The sequence below is a fragment of the Chrysochloris asiatica genome, unplaced genomic scaffold (assembly GCF_000296735.1).
Source record: "Chrysochloris asiatica unplaced genomic scaffold, ChrAsi1.0 scaffold00003, whole genome shotgun sequence".
Lineage (NCBI taxonomy): Eukaryota > Metazoa > Chordata > Mammalia > Afrosoricida > Chrysochloridae > Chrysochloris > Chrysochloris asiatica.
Genome location: NW_006408521.1, coordinates 29,804,811 through 29,815,738, shown reverse-complemented (window position 1 = coordinate 29,815,738; position 10,928 = coordinate 29,804,811). Strand labels below are relative to the sequence as shown.

The following is a 10,928-nucleotide window of genomic DNA, read 5'->3' as shown; positions in this document are numbered from 1 at the left end:
GATCTAAAGTCCCCAGCTGCTCCATCTCTCCACGTCATCATCTCTGCCTCCATCTCTGGCATCACTGCTTCTCTGGGTAGGGTCCCACTCTCCGCTCTTCTCATTTGATGGTCCCAGGGACCGCTGCTCCTAGACTGCAAAGTCAATCACTCCCCTCCTTGCTACAAAATGTCTACCTTTACATTTCCAACCCTCACAGTCAGTCCTGATAACCCAGTCCTTTAATAAGGATTAATGCTAAGTGAGCAATTACTATGTGCCAAGCATCTTATGCATATTGTCTCATACAATTCTCTTAAAACCTCTACAAGGCAAGTATCTACTTAAAGATAAGGAAACTGAGATATAGGAGATTAATCTGTCTGGTCACACTAGTGGTTAGTGGAGCTGGATTAGAACAGAAAGCCTTTCTCTCTTATGGCTTTTCCTTGTAATTGTCTATTTCCCTGTCCATCTGTCCATTTCCCCCACTGGACTATGAGTTCTTTAAGGCCTACCCTATGCCTAGGTTCACAGCTTGCATGTGTTGAAAGAACAAGTGAATGAACATTTCTAGTTCTTAACATTCCCTTAGTGGTGTTGTTGAGGTACAACAGTGCAGTTTGCCTTCCTCTGTCTTGTCAAGGTTGCAACCCAGATGACCTATTCTCCAATCCTTAAGAGCTTTCAGGGTACTGAGGTGAAGTGTAGGTGTAGGTGTTGGCAAAATTGGAAAAACAAAGGAGCAAGGTCTCTGTCATCAGTTCTCTGGCCCAAGAAAGCCACTTGTTTCATCAGGACACTCTTGAATGCCCCCTCACCCAATAAACTACCCAGAGAGCTATGCTTAGGCTGTGGACTCCCATCAGTAATCATATTGCTCCTTCCCCATTCTGCCCTGAGCTCTTTCCCAAAGACTTCCTGGCATTAAAGAGGAGCGGAGGGGACAGGGTTCAGTCCCACTATGAGCCCCAAGGAATGGGCCCAGAGGTGGTTGCCCATCCCAGACCACATCCTGGCCTACTGCTGCAGTCTTGGGATACTTCTGTCTCTTATCCTGCCATGAGATCCCACCCTGGCCTCCCTACTCCTCCCCCTCAGGCAGCCTGGCAGCATGGCCTGAGTCACTTCCAGCTCACATTCTCCTTCTGGTCAGGCCAGTTTGGCAAATCTCTCTGGCTCCTCCACCCCATAGCCCTGGGACCTGTGGGGCCCCCTTCCCAAGGCTCCTAGGTACCCCCATATGTGTCAGGGGACACACCTGGAAGAATGTATTGAAAGAACATTAAAAACCACATGGAAGACTTCTGTCCTCTTAGAATCTGGGGGTAGGTGTCTCTGCTTGGGACTTGGAGCTCTTTTCTTTCCAGAAACCACCCCAGACTGGTCATATCTCTCAGAATTGCCTAAGCACAGGAGTTGCTATTCGGTACTCTCTGGGACAAGAACTTCACCCTGACCCCGGATCCCTGAATCAGATGAGAATGAGATAAGCACCCCCAGCCCTAGTCTTTGGGGAAAAAGAGAAGGGGTGAAGTCTGAGTTATCTTGGGGTCATCAGCCTAGACCCAGAAACTCCACACTCCCCTGCTTTGACTGCCAAAGGGACTAAGGGTCCCAGACAGACCTATCCACTGCTCCAGGAGCTAGCAAATTGCTGGTAAGAGTGCAGTAGGTCACAGCGGAAAGAGTGATGAAGCCTCCCCATCCCACCCCCAATATAACTAAGTCTCAAAGAGGACAGAAGAGGGGAGCTAAGAGTCCCTTGGCAGGAGTTGACACCCCATCTCCCCTAAGATGTCCCTGAACTCTGCTACCAGCCCTAGCAGAAACCTCTGCCCCACAGGATGTTGCCACCAGGTCTAGCAGGAAGCGGGGGAAATATGTAAGGGTCAAGGGAAGTCCCCAAGTTCTGAAACCCTGGCAGGGTACAGACCCTATCCTGCCTACCAGGTTGGTAGCTTCTCTAGAAATTGGAGAGGTGAAAAGGGCTTCTGGTGAAAGAAGATGAAGCTGCAGAGAGAGGTTCTGTATCCCCCCAGTTACTCCCACAGTTTTTTTCCTGCTTCCCCCTTAACCTTAGTGGAGGGAGAGTTTATCCCTGAAAAGTCATTTCTACATGACCCAAGAGTCACCGGGTGCATGACCCTGCTCCTGGGCATTGCTGTCACTTCCCAGAGCTCAGGCCTTCCCCATTCCTTGCTTCTTCTAAGCTGATGAGTTCACCCCCTGCCCCGGCACCAGCTTCTCACTCCCCTACTCCAGGCAGCCAGAAAAGAGCATACAACACAGGCACGTCTGCAAATATGTTTAATGCACTTAGATTACATGGAAGAAGAGCGGGGCAAGAAGAAAACAACATCTTAAGTGAGTCATCCCAAAATCCTTACAAAAGTCCCAGGCTGACTGCAGTCCCCAGAAACAGTGTTGCCACTGACATTAGAAACAAATAGAAAATTTTATAAAAGTCTGCTGGATGCAGCATTCAGGTACTTGTACAAAAGAAGGGATCTTTCTACAGGGCTCCTGACGTGTCCCAGGACCAAGTGACTCACCTGGCATGAAGGACCTGGCACAAAGACAGGGAAGACAACCAGATAAAAAAATACAGTCCAGACAATTCTCTACCAATCCACCCCACAGGGGTAGTGACTTGCTTAGATCAATCTTGAAACAGTCCAAGACCCTGTGTCTATTTTTTAAAATGCTGTAGTTCTTGTAAACGCTTTTCAAGGCTTCCCCAGTCCCTGCCCTGAAGCCATTCTTTTGGAAGGAGAAGAGGAGGGCAGGAAGAGACACTTGCTCTCTAGCCAGACGTGAGACCTTGCATGGGGCCTTCCCAACTCTCAAGATGGCAGCTGGTTCTGTGGGCTTCTTGCCCCAAAGGATATAAGAATTCCCCTTACATAGCAGGTGAACAGGAAGGGAGAGCCCCTTCCTCTCAGAGGCTCCAACACCAGGGTGGGGTAGGACTGGGCAAGCTTTAAGGAGGCCCAGGGGGAAGAGACAGAAGGTGGGAGCCACCTCACCTGTCTGACCCACAATGAGCTCAGGAGATGTGCTGGGTGGGGGATGGTCTCTTCCACCAGCTAGAAGCTTGGAGAGCCTAGTCCCCCAGAGACCTTTGGGAAGGCACCATGGTCCAAAGGAAAGGAGACCTGGTCAGAGATGGTGGATGGCCTGCCACTCCCTCAGAGTCAGTGCACTGCAGGGAAGGAAAGTGGCAGTTTGGATGTTTCTGAGGAGGCTCCGGACATAGGCTTCAAGGGCAGGCTGTACTATATCTTAAGCCTCCAAGTTCACCTGCTGCCCTTTGCCCTCCCTCCACTTCTGGGAACTCTGCTGCCATGCTGGTGGTACCAGGGGTGAACTGTTGATCAAACACCTCACATACATGAGACAGCCAGGCTCAGAAAGTGCCACCCCCCACTCCCCCCCCAAAATTCCAGGCAGATGGATGGCAGGATGAAACAAAGCAAGAAGTCCTCAGGCAGGTCTCCAGAAGAAAATTCAGGGAGAGGCTGGTTGGGGTGGGAAGGAAAGGAAGAAAACAGATGGTACCTCTCTGCCCATGAAACTCACAAGGGCTTCAAAGGCAGAACTGCAATGGTAGGAGGGTTAAAGCCAGGAAATATCCTTTTGGAAAAGTCTTCAGGGCAGTAGAAGGCACAGCTGCTGCCAACATCAGGTTCAGAGAAGCTCCTACTTTGACTAGTCAAAGCCTGATGCCAGTCTCTCCCAATTCTCCAGGGTGATCTGCCTTGAAGCTTGGAGCATGGGATGGAACTCACCGAATACTCTATGGGTGTACAATGGAAGGGGCCAGGCCCCATCCCAGAAAAACCTCAAAATCAAAAGCCAAAGATAAGTTGGCTTTCAGGAAGAAGACGGTAAAATCTGCACTATTTAGGGTGAGGGGTCAAGGACCTCCTGAGGCAGGGATTTGGGAAGGAGTCAAAACATGGTAGAGAAGGAATGATGAGAAATGAAAGGATACAGCGAGGGTTAGAGGCAGGCAGAGGGCTGTGTTTGCAAAATCAAAGTGAAAGATGGTGAGCTGCTGCCTTCTGGCTGTGGAATAAGCCAGAGTTCTTCAGCCTGGAGGCTGGGAGGCCCAGGGAACCACAGGTGGGGACAGTCTGTGAGGTGCTGGCTTTCATTCTCTCCCAGGTAGGCCTGGATGGGTGAAAAGACCTGGAAGATGAGGGTGGGGCCACCTTGAACCTTGCAGGGGCCCAGTCCACTTGGGAAGCAGCTGACCCCCTTCCTGTCCCTGGCTCAGTTGAGCTCAGCTCTCCCCCTGCCCCAGCTCTGCCAGGCCCAGCTGGGAAGAAAAGCCTCTCTGTGAAGCTGGCTCCTCCAGGGCCTGGGCTGGCAGGCAAACACCCGCCACCTTCTCCTGTGGCTGTGTGGCAGTCCTAGGCCTCTGTCTGAGAGAAGGAGAAAGTTCATCTAGAAATAAAGTTCTGTTTCAAAAACATCATATACATGACTGCCGGACATCTTTGCAGAGCAATAAAATACCATTCGGTTTCTACAAAATAAAATACGGAGGAAGAAAACCAAACACGCTGAAAGAAATTGTTCTGTGGCCAGAGGCGCCTGGTTACCAAGGTTTTCCAGAGCTGGGCCAGGCAGTACACCACATCCGCGCTTGGCACTGGTGGGTCCTTACCTCCCTGCAGGTGAGAGTGAGGCTTGTCTCAACCTAGGGGCACTTCAAGGGTGCAGAATCAAATCTCAAACCTGCACCTCAGGTGTCAGCAGGAGGGATTTGCATTTACCCTCTCACTGGCCAGTGGGGGGCCCTGACCCACTCACACAGGCTTGGCCAGCTGTAGGTCAGCGGGGGGCCTGTGGCCTAGGCACAGTATCCCACCAGGCTGAGGAGTAATCTTCACACGTCTCCTTTTATTTGTGGGACTCTCTTTTCTGCAGTTGTTATACTGGAAGTCACTGGGGAGTAGCTGGCTTCCCCTGAGGCCCCTGCAGGGCCCAGCCCAGGCTAGTGCAGAGGACTGTCGAACACCATGTCAGGCAGGATGGAGACTTTCAGCTTCTTCTCAGGCCAGCTGTACTCTTTGGGAAGTTTGAACTGTGGAGGGAGAAAGCACAGACCCAGAACACATGGTGAGCAGATTCCAAGGCCTAGAGTAATGTCCCTCACCCAGGCCCTGTTCCAGGGTTCTGGGGACAAGACAGGCTATTGGTGCTTGGCTTTGATCGCAAATGCTAGACCCAGGTGTGCAGCTGGGGTTAAGCTGCTGGAGTTTAGTGGCCGGCCGTTTTCCCCTCACCCTGACAATAATTAACTTAGGTTGGAGGAGGCTTGTTTTCTCTTTCTTGACTGTGCTGACCTCCCTCCTGCTCACTTCCTTGGTTCTGCCTCCAGCCACAAGCATGAAAGGAATCTGCTCCCTGAGGCCCTGGGGCTGGAGAATGGAAGGGAGGGGAGGGCGCTGATGCTATAGGGAAGTGGCTTGAGGCCTGGGTATCTGTGGTCCTGCCCCTGCCATGGCCTGTCTTTCTGAGGCTGGTGTGGAAGCACCCTGGAACCTGTCCTCTGTAGCTCCCCTCCATGGGAACAGGAGGAAGGTGGCTTGAAATGATTTCTTGGGCCTGGAGCATCTTCAGGAAGGGCAGATCCCCACCTTAGTCCCTTGTGTTAATTCTCAACTGCTTCTGAGGGCTACAGGCCCAAGCTTGGTCCCAGTAGTGGCCAAGGAGAGCCCAAGGTCTTCCTGCCCCACTCCAGGAATCAATGATTTGCTTACAGTGATGTTTCTCCCATTGGCTTGGGAGCTGCTGGTGGGACTAGTAGAGGCGGGCTGACTATTGTGTTCCCTCTATATTTCAGAACCTTGCATGTGGTCTTGCACTTAGCTGGTGCTCAAAAGATGCTCACGGAGTTGGACTGATGCTGGAGTTTGGAGACAGGGTTTGTCTATTATAGTTTCCCACTGTCCCAGGACTAAGCAAGGAGTCAAGGCCAGGCTGGAAGGGACAGAAGACAAAGACTGTCATCTCAGGCAGCTGGGTTAAGGCTGGAAGTAGGCAGGCCTGGCATATTCAGGCTTGCTCCCTCTTTCTCTCCCTCTGATGGGGAAATGGCCATGGTAGAATGAGAATGGAGAGTGGGGTAGGGTGTGGGGACAGCTTCTAGACACGGGGCAAAAAAAATGTCATTTTTGGTGACCTACTTTCCTAAGCTCCCCCTGGCCCTCCTGCCTGGACTGCCCCCTCCTACCCCTTCAACCCCCAAGCTCAAAGCAGCAGTCTGGCACAGCGCCACCCCAGTGTGACAGGCTTCTCCGGAAGCACTTCTGGGCAGCTGGCTCTGGTCTGGCTGAATGGGGAGCTGGCCTTCAGGGGCCAGGGCCTGGTGGGGGCTCAGTGGCTGGCACAAGGGCCGGCACAGACTGGGTGCACTGTGATTGTGGACTGTATGAATGACTACATCCCACAGGGCAGAGAAGACACTATGGTTATCAGGGCTGTCCACAGGCTCTGGGGAGTTCCTGTTTGCCTGGAGACCAGGCCAGCCCCACCCTGTGCCCACTCATCAACCTCTTCAACAGAGGGCTTCAGAAGAGGCCTCTGCGGCTAGCCCTGCCTGAAAGCTAGCCCCTACTTGTGCCCCCAGGGCAATGAAGGAATGTGCCCTCAAGCACTTCCTGAAGAAAGGGAAGGGATTCTGCCACAGACTGGGGCTTGTGGAAGGGGGTTCTCCAGAGGAGGGCATGAAACCACCAAGCACTAAGGCCGAGCTGGGAGGGCACAGATCCCCGCTGGGGTGCTGGTGAGCAGCAGGCAGGGGGAGGGGAAGGGACTTTCCAGAATGAGGTAAATCCTTGTAAATCAGGATGCTGGGAACAAGGAAGAAAAACAAAGGGGATTATGGGCTCTGTTCCTGTACCCCAGAGGGGCAGCCAGGGGAAGGCATAAATCCCACCTGGTCTGCCTACTCCTCTGGCTTCCTTGATCTAGACCTGGAAGAGGCTGAGAGGGGAGAGCTCTCACAGCTGGGAATGCAAGAAGTGAGAGCAACTCCTGGGTGGCCTGGGGCAAGGGAAGGAGTCCCTCGCTGCCCACCAGAACTTCCCAGTGGAATGTTCTCTGGCAACAGACATGGGTTTTCTGTTCAGAACCTGCCAGGGAGCAGCAGGACTGAGGGAGAACTCATACTAGCCTCAAGGCCCTGGCTGCCTCTTCAATGAGGCTCTCAGAGGTTGGCAATTCAGACAATTTGCTGAGTGTCCTTACAGGGGCTGGGGGTGGGGCAAGGGGTGGCAATGGTTCAGGGAAACAGGAACGAAGCCATTCAGCGTCTTTGGGGTCTCCTTCCCAGCCTGCCCCCATGCCTCAGAGAGGCACCCAAGGACGCAGACAGACAGACAGACACACACACACACATGCGCAGGCTCCTGGAGACTGGAGTCCGCTGTCAGAGAGAATCAAGTAGGCTTACTTCCTCTGGAGAAGTCAAATCTTCTAAGTCCTCCAACATTTTCTCTACAAACTCTTCAGTCAACAGAATCTGGGAAGGAGGCACAAGGCAGGCTTTTATTTTTTTAATATATGGTCTTTTTTTTTTGCCAATTGCCAAGCTATGGCTCTTTTTTCTGGCAATGGAGGCCTGAGCCCCCAGTGGTAATTGGTGGTTCCAAGGGCAGAGACAAAGTGTTTAATTCCTCCCCACCCCCAGCCCCAGGCCTTCCACTACCACCTGCCTGAAATATTGTAATTATCAGAAGATCGCAATATGGGAGAGTCTTGGGGCAGCAGCCGAGGGCAATGGGGATGAGACATGGAAACAGGTAGGGTTGGCAGTATTGGTCCTAGAAGGAAGATAGGAATGACAAGACAGAAAGGGAAAAACAAAAATACCCCAAAGTCTATTAGGCTATTTGGGCCTCCTGTGTGATGTAGAACAAAAGAGGGGAAACAAAGGCCGAGGGGCAGAGAAAAGCTGCTGCCAACACCCTCTGTGCCCAATGTGCTCACATGTCCCCCCCTCCACCACTTGGTAGGACAAAAGGAATCTGTTTGAATTTGGAATACAAGCTCTGTCTGGGCTCTGGAAATGCCCCAAAAGGTACATCCAAGAATGTCTGGACTAGAGAATTAGGAGACTGTGGACCAACCTCCCTCAGGGAGAGGGATGAGAAGGGACCATCCACTGTCTCCACATTCTCTCAGGGCTTGCCATGACCCTGTGTGTGTGTGTGGGGGGGGGGGGAATGGGGAGGTGGTGGATGGGCATTAAGCTATTGTATTCTTCAGAACTTCCTTTACTCATGACCTCCTTTGTGCATCTCTCCTCTCGTCATCTCCCAGCTATCTCTCCTTGCTATTCTAGTCCAACATCATGTTGCCTCATGAATGATGTCTAGGGCAGTCTGCTTATGCTGCTCAGTTAGCACAACCAGCACCCTCACCCAATGAAGACATTTTCACAGCCAATGAGAATGCTTAAATTTGCCCTCCTCAACCTGATGGGCCGTTCTCCCAACCCTCCCCTGGTCAGGCTAGCTCCACAGAGGCAGACCAAACTTGCTCTGTCTTCACCACACTGGGCCCTGGTGAAGGCTGTGACCCTTCTTCCTTCACCCATCCTCCCTGTGCTTTCCATGAGACCTTTGCAGTAGACTGGTTTGTACGGCCCCTTCGGTCCTGGATGAGGCTCCATCGGCCTCTGCCTTGCTTCCTTCAGCAGGCCTTGAGCCCCCTGGGTGGACAGCTGCCAGGGGGGTGGAAACAAAGGTGAGGGCTCCTCAGAGGGCACCCCTCCCTGTGAGAAGGCTAGAAATCCAGAATTTAAGAAACTACCCAGCAGGTTTCCCCTGGAAGGTGTCCCCTCTGCTAAGCGGCACTAGACAGCAGAAGCTTCAACATCTTGAGTAGAATCAGCTTGTGAGATAGAGTGACTTGGCAGAGAAAGCAGGGAGACAAGCAGGATCCCTGGGGACCTCAGTGAATGGAGGGCTCCAGAGGAAGGAAGCTGATGGGGTGGGAGCAAGAAATGAGAAAAGTAGCCCGCAAGTGAGCAGAAACACCACCACCACCCCAGGCCCTGTGCTGCTTGCTCCTCTGTCTCATCTCCTTTTGTCTCCTTACAGAAGAGGAATTGAGGCACAGAGAGGTTATGCAACTTGTCTGAGATCACAGGGCATGGGAGTGGCTGAGACAAGAGCATCTCTCAGTCATGTCTGGACTCCGTAAGTTAGTACCTGAGGAATTGCTTTCAAATCCCAGACTCTTCTCCTTAGGACATCTACTCATTTATGCATTTGTCTACTCAGTGACTATTGCTCTATTAGATTTCATGAGCATTCCCTAGGTGCCTCTGCTAGGCCTGGCCCTGGATGCAGCTCTGGGGACAAAAGCACAAAGGTAGCCCATTGCCTACAGAGACAACTGTCCTCCCTTGTTTGACAGGGCGTCCAAAAATCTCACTTTCCCAGGCTTCGAGCCTACAAGAACAAAAGTAGTTCTGATCACGAGCCCTCTTCCTAGAAGTTTCTATTCTAGGAGCACAGGCCTTGAGTGAGGCCAGAGACAAAGCAGGAACAAGCAAAGCTTAGACAGAAGGAGAGAGGCAAAGTTGGCCCAGGAACTTGCCCACTTAAGTTCCCCAAACTGGGGCTTGGCCAGCTCCTCCAATCACAGACCACAGCCACTGTTTCTCTTTCACACCTTGAGTCCCCCACAGCTCTGCTTCTCTTCTCTTATCCAAGGTTTTTCCCCCCTCAAAAGTCCTAAGTTTCTAGTTATCACCAGTTTGCATGAGTAATACAAAAGTCACATTCATATTTTTGGCATTTCCGGGGCTTGTTTCCATTTCTGCAAATGCTAGCACAAATATAAGCATACCTAAAATCCAATAGTATAGCAGGGGCCAGGCTGGGCAGATTTGAACCCACAAATAATTTGGAGGGAGGGAAGAACTTCCTGCCAGAAAGGTAACTAGATCTAGGACTGTAACACTGCTGGGGGATGGGAGGGAAGGCTGGGGATGAAGGAGTCAGGAGGGTTTACAAGGACTATGGCCACTCATTGAGACTTCAAAGACAAGAGTTCAGTCCTATACCAGATCCCCAGGTCTGATATTGGTGCTGGGAGAGGGTGCGTTATGGTTGCTTTTAATCAAGCAACCAGCCCACTTGGTACCATCTGTGTGGACTTACTTTGCACTCAATTGGGGGAGGGGATGGCAAGACCGAAAATGGGGGTATACCCCAGTCAATCTTACTTTTTACACCTCTTTGCCTCAATTTTCACTTTTGGTGACTTGCTAGTTCCTGCTGGAAACCACATTATTTTAAAAAGATTAAAGGGGAAAAAAATTATACATAAGGTCTGCATGCTATTAAGGATGACATTCCCTGCAAAGAAACACGACAGACTGTCATAGCTCCAGGCACCTAATTTAATTTCCTTTGGGAGCTAAACCTTAGAAGCTTGGGTAGAACAAACAGGCCCTGTTCTTTGTATATTTCAGACCTGGAGCTGCGCATGTTAACAGATCTGATCAACAGGGCACTGAGATAGACAGCTCCGGGGGAAGCAGCTCCCGAGCCGAGCCCTCTCGTGAGGAACAGACTCGCTGTTGTGATGCAACTGTGGGAAAAGCCTGTGCAGTTCTGGGGCCTGGAGCTCCTGGAACTCACTGGGTCTCCATGGAGCCTGGCTCGCTCTGTCACAGATAAGGAGAATGACAGTAGTACTGATGGCAATTCTAAGAGCAGGAGCAGTGCCTCCCACATGTGCCAGGCACTGTGCTGAGTGTCTGACCTACATCATCTCATTGAATCTTCCTGGTCCTGAGAGGAGGAATGTGTCCTGGACTTAGGAGGTACAGTGATCTCACAACGTGGTGGGGCAGGGGAGGTGCCCTTGTCCTGTCTGAGGAAGGTACTTCAACTCCAGAAGTCTGTATCCTCAGGACG

The 10,928-nt window shown here is 51.7% G+C and overlaps 1 protein-coding gene across 1 annotated transcript in view; it reads right to left on the bottom strand.

Moving 5' to 3' along the window:
* Positions 1-4,984: 4,984 nt before the first annotated feature.
* Positions 4,985-10,928, bottom strand: part of SUFU (suppressor of fused homolog (Drosophila)) — a 152,515-nt gene continuing 146,571 nt past the window's right edge. Inside the window, exons 11-12 of the mRNA XM_006831297.1 lie at positions 7,448-7,516; positions 4,985-5,074 (exon numbers count right to left, since the gene is read on the bottom strand). Of these exons, the coding sequence (XP_006831360.1) occupies positions 4,985-5,074; positions 7,448-7,516 (159 nt within the window). The remainder of the gene's footprint in view (positions 5,075-7,447; positions 7,517-10,928) is intronic.